Raw genomic sequence first — 18,890 nt, 5'->3', positions numbered from 1 at the left:
CTCCGCTCCTGTTGGTCTTAGCGTAGTGATATAATATTATATCCTATAGACTTCCTCGTTCAATGGGCTCTCAACCGAAATAAATTTTCAAATCGGACCAGTAGTTCCTGAGATTAGAGCGTTCAAACAAACAAACTCTTCAGCTTTATAATATTAGTATAGATTATAATTAACATATTATATGTACACAATAACGGTTATTGGTTGGGTTTCCGAAACTCCTGGGAATTGCTGTTAGGTTATTCAATAACCTAACAGCAATTAATAAATATAGGTACTAGTCTCAGCACTAGCTCTTATTTACTCTTACCGTAAAAGTTTATGTTCATGTTTGCTTATTATGATCGATTTTTTGTTTTTAAATATTTTGTAATCTAATAAACATGAGCTAATAAATATACCTATCACTACTAAAGATAAGGAAGAATGAACGGAGTTATTATTTTAGTTAAAAATTCCTCTTATGTAATAGTTTGCTGATTAGCATATTTGTGTGTACAAGACTACAAGATAGCTGATTAGTCTATGTTGTGTTGTAGAAAGTTGTGTACGATTATAGTGTTGTTCTGATTACATATTTAGTTATTTTCTATACATAAATATGTCTCTTAAACCAGTTACACATGTTTTATTTGATATGGATGGACTTATTCTCAGTAAGTTTGTGTACCTATTTGGCTATTTATCACACTAGTAAAATAAGAGACTGTTAACTTCTTGCGAATATAGAATACCTGATTCTAATTTATAAACTTTTTTAATAGAAGATGTATTTCAATATTACCTATTTAAATAAAAAGGAGTGAAATTAATATATTTATCAAATTAAGACATGAATATTTGCCATATATGATTATATAAATTATGTATTTATACATAAATATAACTAAAATTACATTTCATGGAGGTTATAAATTATAATGACATATGATTTTTTACAGACACAGAGGATCTCTACACAATGGGTTTTCAGGAAATCGCTTCTCGTTATGGCAAAAATTTCACGTTTGCGTTAAAGTGTCAAATAATGGGACAACAAACTGCAGAATTTGCGGGATCAATTATCGAAGCTCTTGAATTGCCACTCACAGTCAACGAATTCATATCGGAATCAGAGAAAATATTCAATGAGCTCTTTCCATTGAGTACAGTGTTACCAGGTTAATGTCTTAATTTTCTTAAACCGGTTACACAACTTGCTGATAATGTACCGATAGCCTATTCGTAACTTTGACGTATAATTTAATACATTATCTGTTATTTTAACAGACGCATATGTTAAACTTCTGTTTATTAAATTTGGAAAGTGTGAAAACTGAAACGGGCCATTACATAATTTATGTATTATCCTTTGTAAGAATTTTAATTGATGGTCTAAAATCTAAATAATAAGCATTTATAGTTATACCAAAACTTGACGGATATGTTATATCGCTTGAGAATTGAACATATTATTGTTCTACTAACTACCTAACTACGACCTTATTCACTATAATTTGAAAAATATTGTAGGTACATCACTAGTAATAATTATTATAACATTGAAAGTCCTATTAACACATAATACACACTCGAACTCGCCACATTTAGTACCTATATGCGCGGAAGATAACAAACATCTAATTTGTAATTTAAATTTTCAGGAGTCGAAAAACTTATAAGGCATTTAAGTAAATGCAAAATTCCAATAGGTCTAGCAACTAGTAGCAGGAAGGAAACATATGAACTAAAAACTACGAATCACAAAGAATTGTTTGATTTATTTCCTTATAAAACATTCGGATCTTCGGACCCCGATGTAAAAAAAGGAAAACCCTCTCCTGATATATTTTTCGTAGCTGCAGCTAAATTTCCCGAGAAACCCAATCCGGATAAGGTAACTATTATATTATAATGATGTTTTTTTTATTTAATGTAGGTAGTAGTCCTTTTATCGATATAACTACAGACTATAAATTTTTCAAATAAAAAAAACATCGAGCTAAGAGCTATAATGTCATTAAGTTTATTGATAGATCATACCTGTTAAAATATAATTATTCATAAGACAATATTATAAGTATTTAACAGAACCTAAAAATATTATACCCTACCACAATCGCATTTAAATTAAAATTTTCAAAGCCCTAATTAATGCCTTATTTTTCCAGGTTCTAGTATTTGAAGATTCAATAAATGGCGTAAAAGCTGCGCATTCGGCCGGCATGCAAGTGGTTTTAGTGCCTGACCCACGTCTAGACCACTCTTTAGTTCCAGAGGCAACTCTCATCATAAACTCTATGGAAGAATTTAAACCCGAACTTTTTGGACTACCTCCATTTGACGAATAACAAATAGAAAAATATTTTAAAGATATTAGAATAATGTGCAGTGATCCATTTCGAATATTTAAAATATGTTTATGTGTTAATAAACGAAATAATTAAAATTATTGTTTTTTGTTTTAAAAAAATATTAACAAAGACATTTACTTTTAGGCAGGATTGCTATGAATAGACTGCCGCAGTTTTCAAACGCGCCATTTGTGATTCAAGGATTTATACCCTTATTACACTAGGTACCCGATATCAAGGGCCCTGCATCTAGGGTGGGCGTGTACCCTAGTTAGTGCGGCGCTTATTACACTTCTCTGCGAATTGGGCCCTAACTCAGTTTATACGCGAATGTCTAGAGAAAACGTATTGTTGCATTTTACATTATGCCGCCGTCAGTATCGAAACTTCAAAAAGTTGCTGTAGCAGTGGCAACCGTTGACGCAATAACAAATATTAAAAAAGAAGAGAAAGATCTGGGTGAAAGAGTATTTGCGGTTACGTGAAAAGCTTTCAAATATGCAAATACTAAGCGTGCTTGAACCGGGAGTTTTAATGAATTAATTAGAGTAGGTGCAGAACAATTTGAACACTTGTTGAGTTTTAAAACAATTAAATAAACAATTGATATAAACAATTTATTTATTTGTTAACATGGCGGTGTGATCACAAACATTTGGAACTTCCCTTTTAAGTTATATAAACCTGTAGTAGGGAAGTTTGGTGACACCTTACATACAAAAGCAGCCACTCCACGCATCAGTCGCGCGGCAACTGAGCTCCCTAACCGCCCTAAACGTTATTACATCACCCAATCTGCAGGGCGCTTAGGGAGCTAGGCAGATCGGGCAGACCCGATCGCCCTAAATCGGGACACTAACTCCCTAAGTCTTATTACACCACTCTTAGTTAGGGTTAGGGTCCCTAAAAATTGGGTGGTCTAATAAGCCTTTTATACAAGTGGCCCCCTTGCCATATAATATTAAAACCGCGGATTGTAACAAAATGTATGCGGATTAAAAGTGCGGCCTCAGCCTTATTCGAATTTTGAAGGGTAGTTTATAAAAATGTAAAGCACAAATGAAATAGAAAAATATTTATTTTTCAATCAAACTGTTTCCTTTACAGCTTTAGTTTATAATATAATAAATGAATAAGCATACAATAAATATTTTAATCTGAGATTTTCTATTTTGATTACGTAGCTGTAGGTAATCATAATAGTATTATAGCGAGTGCGGATTAAAAGTGCGGCCTCAGCCTTATTTAATTCTGGGCCAGTTATTCGAATTTTGAAGGGTAGTTTATAAAAATGTAAAGCACAAATGAAATAGACAAATATTTATTTTTCAATCAAACTGTTTCCTTTACAGCTTTAGTTTATAATATAATAAATGAATAAGCATACAATAAATATTTTAATCTGAGATTTTCTATTTTGATTACGTAGCTGTAGGTAATCATAATAGTATTATAGCGAGTGGTGGTCACATTATATACATATTAAACAATTATTATATGTTAAAACAGGCACTTTATGAAGTAATTATCATAAGCAATAAAAATGTATATAATAAATAAATAAAAACGCGAAATACGGATGCATTTGTGTACTTTTTTGGTGATTGAAAAAGAGGGAACCCTAAAAAAAATACATATTTCGTTTTTAGTGTTTAACACTTATTAAGTACTTAGATAAAATAAAGTTAAATATGTTTTAAGCGTTATTATATTATTGAAGTGAAAACTTCTTTAGCGGCGTTGGGTATAAAATCTTAAACTCGCGTCAGCACACGTGACCTGATCGAAAAAGCGTAAGACGGATGGATATCAAACATGCTCAACGTTAATAATCAAGTTTTCACTTCTGCCGGCACTCCCGGAGTGCAACCCGTCTTTTTCATAAATCAATATCTTTAATAGATTTAATTGTTACAAACGAAATTATTCAGCTTGTACGTAAAATACGTAAAATTAATATAAAAAGGAACTAGAAATGTAATAAAAAACGTAAAGGAACTAGAATTTTCTTTGTTTAACACATTAAGTTGCTAATTTATATTTGGTAGGCAGAAAATCACTACATAGTATAAAACAAAGTCGCTGTCGCTAACATAACGCAAGAAAAATACTAATATTACAGTCACTGTATATTAAGAGAGACCAAAGCTTATGGCGGTATTTAAATAGGGAGTTGTGGAAGTAATTTAGCAGAGTTTTACTCTAAAATTACTTTAGTTTGACTAGAAAATAGATTTTTATTTAAATATGTCATCTATAATGTAAGGAGCAGTGTCTTTATGTTGCTTATAAATTCAATCGTATAAGAAATAATAAAAACATACCAGGACACCATAATAAGATTGAATAGATAACATCTACAACCTACAAACAATTAAAATTACACTATTATGGATAAACTACTAAAGATAGGTAGTCTTATTAACACTTTTGAACATACATTTTCTGAAATAGTTTGCCATTTTAATTGACATATAAACTTTACAGAACATATCAAAAAATTGTGACACTGGCTATAAATATTTAAGATTCTAATTTAAAGTTCAACATACATGTATAGAAATAAATATATCTATTCAAAATGTTGACTCTACAACAAACAACAAACAAACATCGATTTTTTTCTCAACAGATTCTATAGTTTCTAACTACAAAGAAAGGACTATGTAGTTACTCATATGCGGGTAAGCCAAACAACTCAGGCTGAAACTCCTCTAAAGATTGAAGAACTAAAGTTGCGTCTTTCAGTAGCTCTTTTTCAATACGAGGGTCTGGTACAACAACAACCTGCATGTTTGCAGCACATGCTGCCTTTACACCATTAACGGCATCTTCAAACACCAAACACTGGAAAAATATATTTTCTAGTTGTTATTCTGATTCAGTAGTAAAATGCTATGTTTAATAAATAATAATTATTAGACAAAACTGTTTAAAAGCTTAATGTTTGGTCAATCATTTTTAATGTGATAGTTCATACAAAATATGAGTAAAGGTGTTTGTTTACTTTGCGGGATCTGAAGCATGAAAGCATTAAATTAGTTTTAAAGTTTAATCTTACATCTTCAGGCTTAGGGCTCTCTGGAAATCTTGAAGCACAGACCAAAAATATAGAAGGGTCAGGCTTTCCTTTCTTCACATCTGGATCAGAAGACCCCATAGTGAGGTGGTGAAAGTTTTCTAAGAAAGCTTTATGGTTTTGCATCTTCATATTCACACTGTCCTCACTGGAGCTAGTAGCTAAGGCAATGGGAACCCCTTTAGCCTTCAAGTGTTCTACTAACTTCTTTGCACCTAGAAATATTAATCATTATATAGAACAGGATGTTTTAAAAATACTTTGGTTAAAACAAACATAGATTAATAAGTATTTAGAAGTGGATTGTATTGATAAATATAAGTCATTTCTCTAGATCTTAATTACAGTTACTTGATTCCTTGTATAAGATTGAAATGAACACTTCTTTAAGTAATTTATTTTCAACAAACTTTATTCAATATTAACTAGCGAATTTATTACCTGGCATTAATCGAACATTAGGAAAAAGAACTTCATATTCCTCCTGACACTGCTTCATAAATTCATCTTTAGTCACTGGCAAATCCAATTCTTTAACAATCTTTTCAGCACATTCATGTCCTTGGAAACCCAGTAAGCTCTTTTTTAATTCCCAAGTGAATGCTTTGCCATACTTTGCACATACATTTGTAAATGCTTGTGTATAAAAGTTTTCTGAGTCTACAAAAAACATTTTTATTTTAATTATTGGTAAGATAGCTATCTAAATTGCTATGAATTTAAGTTTCTAGTCGATTATACACATTACTCACCAATTAAAAGACCATCCAAGTCAAACAGAACGTGTGTTACTTTAGAGTAAGTCATATTGTGTAATAATAATTTTTCAGTTGTTAAATAATGTAATTTATTATATTAAAAAAAATAATCAAGACTGTTCTGTATTTTTTGTTATTAATTTATGTCACGATTTTGATAAATAGTTTTTGTAATTCCGAAAAATTGTTCAACACTTATTTTCAACACTGACGTCTGATTCTGACATTTATTTGTTTTTGACAAATGACAATTTCAAAAGACATCAACTGCCCCTAAAATCAAAGAGGGCGTTGCAGTCGTGTACATATAGCAACCCCATATAGTGAGACTAGAACGATCTTGATACTAGCATATTATTTGATGCTTGAAGTAAACCAGATTTTTTTCTAAACGATATATTGTATTTTGGTGTATGTTTTTTAAATTCGATAGAATAGCGAAACACATTAAATTAAATTACTAAATAAATTAAGTCTAATTTGGTATCATGTTTTTTGTTACTTATAAATAAATAAATAAAACTGTTAGAAGCAGACATTTATCAAATTTCATTCAAAAGTACTTCTAGAAGAAGTCTAATTGAAAAAATAAATGGTTGGGTTTGAGTTTAAAAAATACGGATAGACAGACGGAGAGATAGACATGATGAATCCATGAATGAGGGTTCGGTTTTTTGTCATTTGGCTACGGAACCGTAAAAAAGATCTGGTCCCACTATTAGAAGATGTCCAATCTAACCTATAAACATGTAATGTAAAGAATATTTATGTTATCCTTAAAATCTTGTTTTTTTTTTTACAACATTGGTAACTTCTGGTAGATAGAAAACAAACAGTCAAACGATTAGGTACATACCCAATACCTTATAGGAGCTATCCGCTGTTGTCTAGATTGTTGTTCCGAGAAAATTTAAAAAAATAACTGACCCAGCTCCACTTCAATTTGCCTTACTCGTCTGAATCAAATACCATTTTCGAAGTATAATCCACATATATTTCAGTTTCAGTAGAGTTTCCTACTGTTGAGTGCTTCATAATGTTTTGGAATCGATGATGATGCTACTTTGTTAAATCGCAACCCGAGCCACTAAATCAGAGGCGGTTGTACTACGTGTTTTTTTTATAATTTTTCATCGATCTATCGATGGAATGGAGTGTCGTTTGTACGACATGTATGATTTTGTAAATCATAAGAACGAAATATGCTCCTTCTACTCGTGCTTTTGAATTTCCACCTGCACTCAGTTGGCAGCTCATGAGTTACGGCATCGTGCTGAATGCAATTGTTTTGCAGCCCTCTATGCCGCTGTAAGCTGGTCTCATGGTTAGTCATTAAGACCAATTAATTTTTCGATATGGGCCAGTAGTAAATTATATAACTGGAATCACGTTCGTTCAATCAAGAACTAAAAATTGTCAATAGATTGATGATATCAGCGCAAAAATGGTAAATTTCGGTGAATCATGAGCTGATGTCGATTTGAAATGGTAAAATGGCCACTTTAAAACAATTCATAATATTATGAATCATTTTACAATTAGTTTGATTTTATCTATTGGACGTTTGTGTATGGAGAGCATACATGGAGATGATCGTTTTATTTTATGAATAAAGCTGAAATAAATAACTTATATTGAACTAGCGGTCCGCCCCGGCTTCGCCCCTGGTAAATATCTTCATCCCCTTTTTCGCAATAAAAGGTAGCCCATGTTCTTTCTCAGGGTCTAAAGATTGTCTGTGCCAAATTTCATCAAAATCGGTTGAGAGGTTTAAGCGAGAAAGCGTAACAGACAGACAGATAGAGGTACTTTCGCATTTATAATATTATTAAGTAGGGATAAAACACCTCGAAACACCATAAGTAAATATTTCTTAAACTTAAATAAAAGGGCAATTGATTTCAGACTGCAGTAAACAATTTAAATGTAAGCTTTATGAGGTTGTGGTGAATTACCTACAGCTATTCAAATTAATGAGGCTTCCTATTTTCAAAATAAGAGTTTAATATATCGTACGTTATTTTTCAATTATTTTTGTTGTTTATTTATTTATGAAAAACGTTATTCGAATATAGTCAGTCAGTGGATTTTTATGAATTCTAATACTATGTTGAGCTATGTTGTATATTTTTAGCAAATTTAATTATTTTCCCACTTCCAAGTCTCTGTAAGATATAAAAAAAAAACTCAAGATCCCTAAAATAAACAAACAAACAAAAATGATTTATTGTGCACCACAGAAATAATTATTTACTAAGTAATTAATTAGTAAAAGATCGCAACAGCCGGTCTTATCGCTTAAACTTGGCTTAAACAGTGCGATCTCTTCCAAACAACCTAGTGGACAACGAGACTCATTGTATAATTAATAGAAGCAGGGCAAGAGGTAAAATATTGAATTAAAACCCCGACACACTTTTGATTAAGCATTCAATTTTCTTTTTCTGTGCACTTTCAGTTTTTATTCCCCACTGTCACCGCTATAACTTTTGAACGGCTCAACCAATTTTCTTCAAACACGTCTTAAGAATACTAGCACATAAGTCTCCTTTAATATATTTTGTATAAAAAAAAAACTAAATTGAAATTGCTTCATTCGTTCGGGAGCTCGGGTTGCTATGATATCACATGCAGAATGCAGATATACACACACACACAGGCACGTAAAACTTATAACACGTCTCTTTTTGCTTCGGAGGTTAAAACAGAAAAATATTCATGCGAAAACCTTAAAAACCTTACAAGTGTGGCAGTTATTATATTATTACTTATATAACTTTCAGCATAAAGTGATGAGCGGAAAGGGATCCTTGATTAATCAGACACCTCTTGTAGGTATATTACGTTACTTAATAATTTATCGTAGAATACGTAAATTAAATACGTGGATTATTTTGAACCAACTTCAAATATAAAGAGGGGGTTCTCAATTCAGCCGGTATATTTTTTTAGCATTAAGAGATTAAGGGATGCTTTCACCGCTTCCTGTATTTTAAATGACTGATAAGATAAGCTTAAAAGAACATAACATCAGAAAGCTGTGAAACCGACGTAAGTGTACGTAGGTGTCCTTTCTCGTACAAAAATAATACGTATAATCTATAAAAATTAAATACTATTATGGTAGTTCTTTCACTGATTAATTACTACCAATTTTCCGATTGTCTGATTTTGATATGCCAAGAAAAATAATGTTCACGATTTTGTAAAAAAAGGAGATGTAAAATTAAATAAACCTTAAAATGATGAAGATGGCTTATAAAGCCATGCTATAACACATTCAAACGATTCTGATATTTATAACGTATTGATTTGATCAACATATTTTTGTAAAGTAATTTATTATCTAAAAGCTTTTAAATTTCCTTAATAGGTTTTTGTATTGACATGCCATTTGATAAAATATTGTATCGTGCTTAATTGTTTAATAAAAAATCATTTGCATATTTATAAAAAACAGATATGAGTAAATTTAATAATTTGAGCCTTACCTACGAATCGGACAATAATAACAGTCTTTAAATAAAATTCAAATACTATCTCAAAGATTTTTTTACGATATGTGCTACTTTTATAAGTGCAGAAGTATTATTTAGTTTTACACACGGAGATATTTATACATAGACCAAATAGACCAATTGTGGCGTTTCACCTCCCCATTCACGAGGTCTCAAAATCAAAATCAGTGCAGTGATTGATACATTTTTATTAATGGTTGCTGCTTTGCTGACGGGGAGTTGCCACTGTTTTTTTTGTTTCTTTATGTTATTTCTACTTCTGAATTAACAGCTAGGTAACCTTTAATAAATAAATATTGTACCCAATAAGCAGCTAGTATTTATTTTCTATTTATCTTATACGCTACTTGTTCTTGTAATTTATGTGTCTTTAATGCAAAATAATTATCGAAAGGTTAGCAAAATATTTGTAATTTATTTTGACCTATGTATAAGTAAGCCCCCACAATAACGAGGGGTACTTTTATGTAAAAGTTTCACCCCTTCGTGTGAGGTTGTGTGAGTATAATTCTCTATAGTATAGTATACCAAGCCGTGAACACAAGAATGGATTTCATTCGCTTAAAACTCGCGAATTTCAGTTTCAAAACATCAAAGCTGGATTTATCATAAAGCTGTTAGCCATTCACTTCATTGACAGACTTTATTACTCAGATAACTGTTAATGTTTCGCCTTGATGGATGGCCTTATAATCAATATAAATTGATGAGCTTCTTAAGGGCACATTAATATAGTATCTTGACAATATACATATAAAGGATTAAAGAACTATTTAATGATTTTCAAGGTCAATGTCAAGGAAGATGTTTTCACTTTCATGTTATTAATTAGTTAGGTAGATACCATATTTTTTTCGATCTTACGTACCAACACCATAAAATAACAACTTCTATTCGAATTCTATACAATAACAAAACTGGAGGGATAACATTTAATATTTTAGATCAATGGACGCATAACAATAGACAGCAATGAAATTGTATATTTTTTAAGATTGTTCAGAAATAAAATTTAACAAAACTTGAAGCATAGAAGCTAAAAGAGCTAACTACCTCATAATTGCTTAAGTTAAAAAACATCGATTGATCTCTGTATAATACTAGATTAATTTGTCCGCGGACTCGCTAGCATTCCAATTGTAAATATAAACTATTTTCCAATCCACATGAATACACAAAAGTTTCATTGAAAATTTTGTTCCATCCGTTTCGGAGTTCATTGACAAAATCACACACATAATATATTCTAGTAATGCTTGTTATCCACCAGTTTTGGCTTAATATGGGGACGATACAAGCTTTTCATGCTGTTTCACTTCTTTAAAATTATATTAACTTGCTTAGTATTGCATAATAAAAATGAATCGCCAAATGTGTTGGTAAGCGCAAAGCTCGAACGGCTGAACCGATTTCGTTAGTTCTTATGGAGAGTAAACGTAAACATGTACCACGGGCGAAGCCGGGGCGGACCATTAGTATAAAATAAGCATGAAAGTATCAAAATTTCTGTGTTTTAATAATTTTAGCTGGAGGTAATCATCATCGCTACATTCATTGACTTTATGAAAATGTAAACAAAGAATGTTGTACCTAAATAATAACAATATTTTATATTATAGCAATTAATATATCAATAAGTTATTAAATGTTTCAAATGTCAGTCATTAAGCGGATAATATTATAATTTATGGCATAATAGGAACAGAATTATCAAACAATTATCCATTAAATAGCTGATCTCAAATGAATAAATATTTTTCCAGAGCGTTCACGTGAAATGATAAAAGTTTAAGAAGTTTATTGACACTTTCGTCGAGTTATCTAACTAAATTCGGAATAACTTATTTATAGAAGCGTTGAACTTACCTTATTAAAGTACTATTATTATATACATATTTCCAACAAAATATCAACAAATAATTTAAACGATAGCACTTTCTCGATAAGTTCTCTAAGCTTTCGTAAGTTTTCTTATTTATATAATATCATCTATTTCAAACTCTATACAGTTATTATATTATTTCAGATACATAACTAATATTTTACGCCTAGGATGAATCGTATTATAAATCTGATTGCAATGTTTTTATTTTTGAATGTAATTGACTGATGTAAAGACAAATAAAAGTTTAAGCTTCTGAAAGCTTTTAATCGTACTTCACTTCATGTTGCTATCAAAAACATTTTAATTTCGAATTGGCATAAAAGTATCCTAAAATCCTGTCTTTAAACGAAATTTTGTTATTTTATTTGCCCTTTTTGTATTCTGATTGTGCGGTACATTCAACTTTTTTGTTCAAATTCTCATTATTCCGAAAATAAATCATACAATATTAATCTACAATTATTTGAAAATCTTTTATTCCTTTTCACGCAATACCATCTTCACAGACTGCTGCGTAACCTTGAACTAATTACAGCTTTTTTCTCCACTCCATTATTTAATAATAGGTCAAAAGGGTGCCGCGGTGGGGAAGAAAGTCGTTGGTTCCCAGTCACGTGTGTCTTGGCGTGCAGGCTATTGCCTGCGCTATCCAAGATGCACTGCAATTAATGCATGGATGTAGAGCGTGAATTCAAGCGTACAGACTAAATAAGAAGCAGTGGTTATGTAGGTATATAGAGGCGCAACGAGCCAGTCACTTCTCAGTCACATCGCGCCGGCTATAAGACGCTGAGTGTTCGCGGGCCTTTCGTAAACTAAACGTAAACTGCCGATAAAAAGGAATTCCTATTGTGATGTTAGTACGTAAAAAGTGTACATATAAAAAGAGCGTCGTGTGCATATTTTCAGTCTTGTTGTGAAGCAATGGAGAACATGTCTCTTCCGGGTTCTTTTTTAATTTCATACTATGTGGAGAGCTTTTGGGTAAGTTAAGTATAAGTTAACAAAATTAAAGGAAAATTTTTTTAGTGCAAATTTCAGTAAGAATTTAGAATGAGATCATAGAGTGTACGTATGAAAAATTAAATAAATGAAAATTTATTCGGCGCTCTTTACAAATCTACAATTACTTTAATTTTTAATGTAGAGCGATAATTATGTACATCATTTGTAGGCAATCAATATCATACAAACAGTGGAGTAATATTACAAAATTACCGGGTTAAAAATTACTTTATTAGAAAGAATCTTGTAAGCTCACTGTGCCGGCGTGTAAAAACTGAACTGCAAGTGGAAACTATAAATTATTCAGACATTTTTCTTGTGAATTATGTCTGTTGATTACATTTTACACTATTATCGCGTGTTTCGGGTTCGAAGTTGTTATAGTTGTAATTGTAAACAACGTACGACTTCTGATTACTTTTTTAATTGATAAATAAAGATAAAATGCATCAAAAAATACGTAATTAATGTTGAAACAGGTGATGCTATCTGCAGCACCTGAAATAAAATGTTACTCATGTTTACTCTAAAATTTGTAGAGATCTTAATTACGGCGCAATATTGTATGATTGTTATTATTTTAATGAAACGACCGAGACAATTTTACGAAGTATCAATTAAGTAAAGTCGAGTATTCATCCGGAACCCTCTCCACGGTTCAGGTGTAACATAAAGTTCACTACTTCCTGCGAATGTAGATAATTGTACTATTTTCTGTCATTTGCGAAATAAAAAATTGTTTTATTTTTTACACACACACTATGCACTAAATACAATATTTTTACTAATTTACGCAGCACAAACGTCTATTCATTAAAAGCTTTCACAAGACTGATAAACTGATAATAGCTTGAACGTAAATTAATAATTATTGTAATCCATATCCAATCCAATTTGTAATCCATACTTTAAAATAAATATAGATGCGATATACACGAAGTATCGCTTAACTAACGAAAGAAAAACATACAAAAGGCTGTTTGTATTAATAAATTAATCTGTAAAATAATGCTTAACCTGATTCTCTTCAGCCAGTTTTAACAAATAGATATAAATCCACGAAAACCACTCAAATTATGATCATCAAAAAACAATGTTCGTGCTTTTCTATTAGTGACATTCAAAGATGGGTTTCGCCTTTGTATATTCAAGGTTTTAATGTGATTTTAATATTTAAGTACTCTCAATGGTTAATATTAAATAAAATCAATAAAAACGCTACAATCAACGGAATTAAATTGCAAATCAGATCAATACGTTTAAGGGTAGAAAAACGCAGATATTATCATGATTTTCAGGTCATGTACTGATTACATAAAATAGAAGTAACTTCATGAGTTGCATCCTTATCCGGTGCAATACGTGTACCTAATCACTGCGTGCGTCAAGTTGACCGAAACGTTCAATATTCAATATTTTTTTTACTCATCCACATGTAATATTGTATGTATTTATATTCAAACGGTCGCTTACTCTAGTCTTAGTCAAGGTTGGTTTTTTTTGCACTCATAATTAACAATTTTATTGAGAACGACGCTAATGGATATCGGTCAGGTATTTTGAAATGACTTACCGCGCCATTAATTTGTCTTCGCTGGGGGATTTGCAACTGAAATGTTAAAAATTTTAATTGGCACTCTGTTTACTTTTAATATTATTTAAACATCATCATCAGACATCAATATTATCTAGTGGGGGTCTACATTTTCCTTGTAGGGTAAAATAAATGATGATGATTTTTTTCTTTCGAAAAATCAGTCATTAAAGAAATATTTTGAATAAGGTAAATTTATATTTAGAATAAATTAGGTTTATCAAACGAATTTGATCTCGGAAATGGTTTAATTAAACAAATTTTAATAGGTACCTTGCTTGCTTATTTTTCCTCATTATAATGATCCTCCTCTGGTTGGACTTACTGAATCTTTGAAAAAATATAATGATATAATCAGATCAGCGATGTGGGTCAATTTAATTTTCATGACAATAAGAATTGGTAAATTGTGTTCAAGCTTAATGAAAGCACAATTTACTTGACAGTGAATTAGATCTTTATTACTTATAGTATGATTCTAAAGAATTAATTAATTAACCATTTTTCGACATGGATTTCTTTTTTATTTTAGTAATGTAAAAGAAATCCTACACTAGATCTGTAATCTATGGGTAATGAATTTTTTTCTGAAGCTTCCAAGGACATCCATGATCCAATACCAAGATATAGAGAGAATTATTCGTAATTAAAAGTCACATGTACCAGAGCGTAATTAGTGATACGTTTTTTAGTTCCTAATTGTCATGAATGTAAAAACCAAATCGTGGGACCGGAAGATTACTCAGCGAAACGAGCCTGTGTCAAATAACAGCTTGTGTGCTAATTATTCGATATTTGCAAAATCAATATTATCAATTTTCATGCCTAAACGGTGTATTTACACTGCCAGATAATTTCATTGATTGGTGTGAAGTGCTTGTTAACTTTTTTATACGATTAAATTCTCAGTCAGAAATAATTTCATTAAGTATTCATTATTTGCCAAAACAATTCTTGTTGGAGTACATATCGGCATATTAATTTGAAATTTCATACACTTTCAGAGTATGAAATAAATTAAAATTATTTCACAAAGATTGTTTTGAGCTATATTTAGGAGTAAGATTCACGATCATTTAATATAAGATGAAGATACAAAGTAATAGTATAGTTAATTTATCGAAGCATAAAGTAATGAACGTTTCATCATATTCAGGACTAACTTGTTTCTTATTGGAAGTTAGTTTCTTGTCGTAGGCGATGGGTAGGTATTATATGTTGCTTAACACGCATGTTGTGTACATACCTACCTAGCTAAATATAGTGCGTAAATACTAAATATATACCTATTATGTACTGATATAATCTAATTATTAAAATGAAGAGACCGAATAAAGATTAAAAATTAAAATATAGAGCTATAAAACCAAATAAATAATCATACTGTACTTGTTATGAATATATTTGATTTTTACAAAAAAAAAGTTATCACATGGAGTGCAAATAAGACGTGTTAGACATGTGTACAAGACACTGAATTAAAATAATTAAATAACAAAAATCACAAAAAAATAATAATAATTGCATGTTAATCTGCCAAAAGGAACACAATACCAATAACATATCTATAAATAGAGTACTTAGATAAATATTTAAAAAATTATAAAAAATACGTATTTAGTCTACATATAGATACCTACCGAATTAAAATATATAAACGGTTATGGTTATCCATTGCAAAACAAAAATATTTTCTCCGTAAACACGACTCTGTTTACACTTTACATAATTAAGATAGGATACAATTGCAACGTCTATTAACTCGTTTAAGCTTATAGGGCTCAAGTTCAATGGTTACATAGTTTTTATGCCAGGAAAGTGTATTATTTCACATTGCATCTAATCAGAAGTTAACGTTTAACAAACACGCAACGTCTGTTTCATATTATGATCTTAAATATAAAACTTAAGTGTTGATTGTGATACATAGGAGCGTGCTTAAAAGCATTCATATACTTAAAGTTTATATAATACTTTTAGGGAAGGGATCAGATAACAAAAAAGCATTCATTCATAGAAATAAATATTAGTTACTATTCCTCCAGAATCCAGATCGACGAGAAAACATATCAATTATAAATTTTGAGATTATTATAAATTGTTATTTAAACATACGTAATTAGTTCGTCCTTGTCTGTGTTATTTGGAGAATCTGTTTACTTACAGCTTTATTTATTTCTAACTAGAGGTCCGCCCCGGCTTCGCCCGTGGTACATATTTCACAATAAAAGGTAGCCTATGTCCTTTCTCGGGTATCAAAATATCTCCATACCAAATTTCATGCAAATTGTTTCAGTAGTTTAGGCGTGATTGAGTAACAGACAGACAGACAGAGTTACTTTCGCATTTATAATATTAGTATGGATAATAATCAGACATAATAATTTCAAAATTCAAACTAATTTACCTATTCATGTCTTATTATCGCATTATTATTGATTTGTCTTGCGAAATCATACGAATTTGAGTTAATGAGCTAAATTATGGTCTATAAATATATGTATAATATGAATGTTTAATATCGACCATTTTTTGCGTGAAATTCAAAGAATGTTAAGGTTCGTTTTGGACAGATGTTAGAAGGCTTAAACTGTCAAATGAACCACCCATTCGGCCGTCACAAATTGGCCAGGTGTGACGAAGGTCCACTTCAGGGAGGTTTCGCAGAATAAACGAAAATTAAAAAAAAAATAGCCTTAATTAAAAATGTGGGTTTTTAAGTCACGACATCAACAAATATTCAAACAACGCATTGTAATTTAATATTGTAATAAAATACCATTGATAGAATTTCACGCAATAAAATAGGTATTTCAAGCTAGGTATGTATTTGCAAAAAAAAAACTGATAATGCGTCATAAATGTTTATTTCCTTAGTTTATTTCTTTCATATTTCTACATATTAAAACATCAAAGCAGATAAGTATAAATATGTAGGTGATTAACGTTCAATTATTGTAAGAGGCATATTAAAATGTTAAAAATATATATACATAGGTACTTATGTTACGAAAATGAATGAAGCATTCTAATTTGGTATGGTGTAGGTAAAGACATAGGTACATATATGAATGAATTATAAGGCAAAAAGTTTTATCATAATGGATGACCATTAAAGATTTTAGAATTTAATAGGTTAGGATGAAAAAGTTTATGATTGGTTTGCGGATAAATTAAAATCATACTACCGTATCGCATTGTTTATTATCTTAATTACCCGAAATTATAACATAGAGGCTAGAGCCTCATAAAATATTAAATTTTGAAAAAAATGTTAATATGTATTTTTCTGGGATACAGCTTGGCAAAAACATGTTTGTTAAATGTAGTGACCAAAAATAGCCAAAAAGTTAAACACAAAAAAATATCATTAAACGCCATATAAACAGTTAAAAAGCGAACATGCAACATTTTAATCAAAACACTATTTGTTTATGGCTCTAGGTTTCAATGTAACTGGTTGTTTCGCTAAAACTACCCCATTTGTATGATAATTGATTGCCGAACCGGTCGTAAACCTTCATGGTAAAAATTTTGTGGTGTCTACGCGCCTACCGCTAACCTTGAACCTACATCAAGGACATGCAAACTTTGTTATTTACACGTTACCGGTGTATTGAAACATTAAAATACATTAACATAATTATGCTCAAGGTATCAGACTTAATCAAGGAATTCACTAACCCTATGTTACTCTATATAAATGATTATGGACGTTAATTTATGCAATTTTGTTAGCTCTTACCCGCCGCGCAGTTTGTATTTATTATGATTTTGTTATAGGTACCTTACCACAATTTTAACTTAAATTAAGTAACACGTAAGTAATTGATTTATGAATTAAAGCAGTTTAACAAAGATTTGTTTTGCTCATTTATTAAAAAAGTATCTAAGTCATATTTCACTACATTCAGTAATAACTAATATAAGCAACAGCGTCCAAGTTTTATTCAATAGGTTTCAACAATATTATATCTAATTTTGTTTACTATTTACAATTACAATAATTACAATCGCTGACAGTATTTTATCAACTTTCCACATCACAATTGTTATCATTGAGTGAATAATTTAGCATATTCACGTTACGTTACAATGTAGTTATTGTGAGTCGGCAATAAATTTGTACAACTTATTGTAAATTATATAAGCTGAGAGCCGACGCATATTTACACTGCGAAATAAATTAGAGCGTCATTTTATTTCAATGGCGCGTCCGCGTCGTGTCTGAAGGTTATACGAAGGGAAGCAGACGTATGCGTAGTGTTATAGTGACACATATCTGTGGCTGGCCGACCGGGCGGCCTTCGGGACGCAAAACGACGACCGGGGAAGCTACATATAACCGCGGACGATATAAGGATTGTCGCGAGCAAAAAGTCGCCCCGAGACGAGAGCTTGTCCATGGCGCGGCCGCGGCGCTTGCAAAAACATTCAACCACTTTTAAAATATATTTTTTAACCAACAAGCTTTATCTTTAAGTTCTAGAAAGTATAAAATGGGAAGCGTTTTAGTGTATTTAATAAAAAGAGAAAAAATAAAAATAATGCACTTTTTACATTATTAGGGTGTGGTTAATGATGTCTGTAAGAGTTGCATTATGTCAAAATAATTAAAATTCGCAACGGACATTACAAATCCTAAAAAGCTTTGAACATTAGTTTGAATTACTTAACGGTCGCTGCAACTCAGCTCAAATGTATTGCAATCAATTATG

General features: G+C 30.9%; 3 protein-coding genes across 3 annotated transcripts in view; 2 read left to right on the top strand and 1 right to left on the bottom strand.

Moving 5' to 3' along the window:
- The first annotated feature begins 494 nt into the window (after positions 1-494).
- Positions 495-2,428, top strand: LOC149899629 (pseudouridine-5'-phosphatase-like). The gene is made up of 4 exons (XM_090113749.1): positions 495-656; positions 942-1,160; positions 1,644-1,876; positions 2,151-2,428. Exons 1-4 carry the CDS (start codon positions 602-604, stop codon positions 2,328-2,330), a joined length of 687 nt encoding a protein of 228 aa, XP_089969875.1. The 5' UTR covers positions 495-601; the 3' UTR covers positions 2,331-2,428.
- Positions 2,429-4,749: 2,321 nt separating this feature from the next.
- LOC149899628 (pseudouridine-5'-phosphatase-like) lies at positions 4,750-6,389 on the bottom strand. Its single transcript, XM_090113697.1, has 4 exons — positions 6,165-6,389; positions 5,854-6,072; positions 5,395-5,627; positions 4,750-5,180 (listed from the first exon to the last, which is right to left on the bottom strand). Exons 1-4 carry the CDS (start codon positions 6,217-6,219, stop codon positions 5,004-5,006), a joined length of 684 nt encoding a protein of 227 aa, XP_089969823.1. The 5' UTR covers positions 6,220-6,389; the 3' UTR covers positions 4,750-5,003.
- A 5,936-nt stretch (positions 6,390-12,325) lies between these two features.
- shd (cytochrome P450 family 24 subfamily A member shade) overlaps positions 12,326-18,890 on the top strand; it is a 28,968-nt gene continuing 22,403 nt past the window's right edge. Inside the window, exon 1 of the mRNA XM_090113540.1 lies at positions 12,326-12,557. Within this exon, the coding sequence (XP_089969666.1) occupies positions 12,498-12,557 (60 nt within the window). The 5' untranslated portion in view covers positions 12,326-12,497. The remainder of the gene's footprint in view (positions 12,558-18,890) is intronic.

This window comes from Colias eurytheme, chromosome 20 (assembly GCF_061535395.1).
Source record: "Colias eurytheme isolate Ceu_HAF_F1 chromosome 20, ilColEury1 Martin Lab GWU primary, whole genome shotgun sequence".
Classification (NCBI taxonomy): Eukaryota; Metazoa; Arthropoda; class Insecta; order Lepidoptera; family Pieridae; genus Colias; species Colias eurytheme.
The sequence above is the reverse complement of the archived record's forward strand: the minus strand, read 5'-3'. Positions and strand labels throughout refer to the sequence as shown.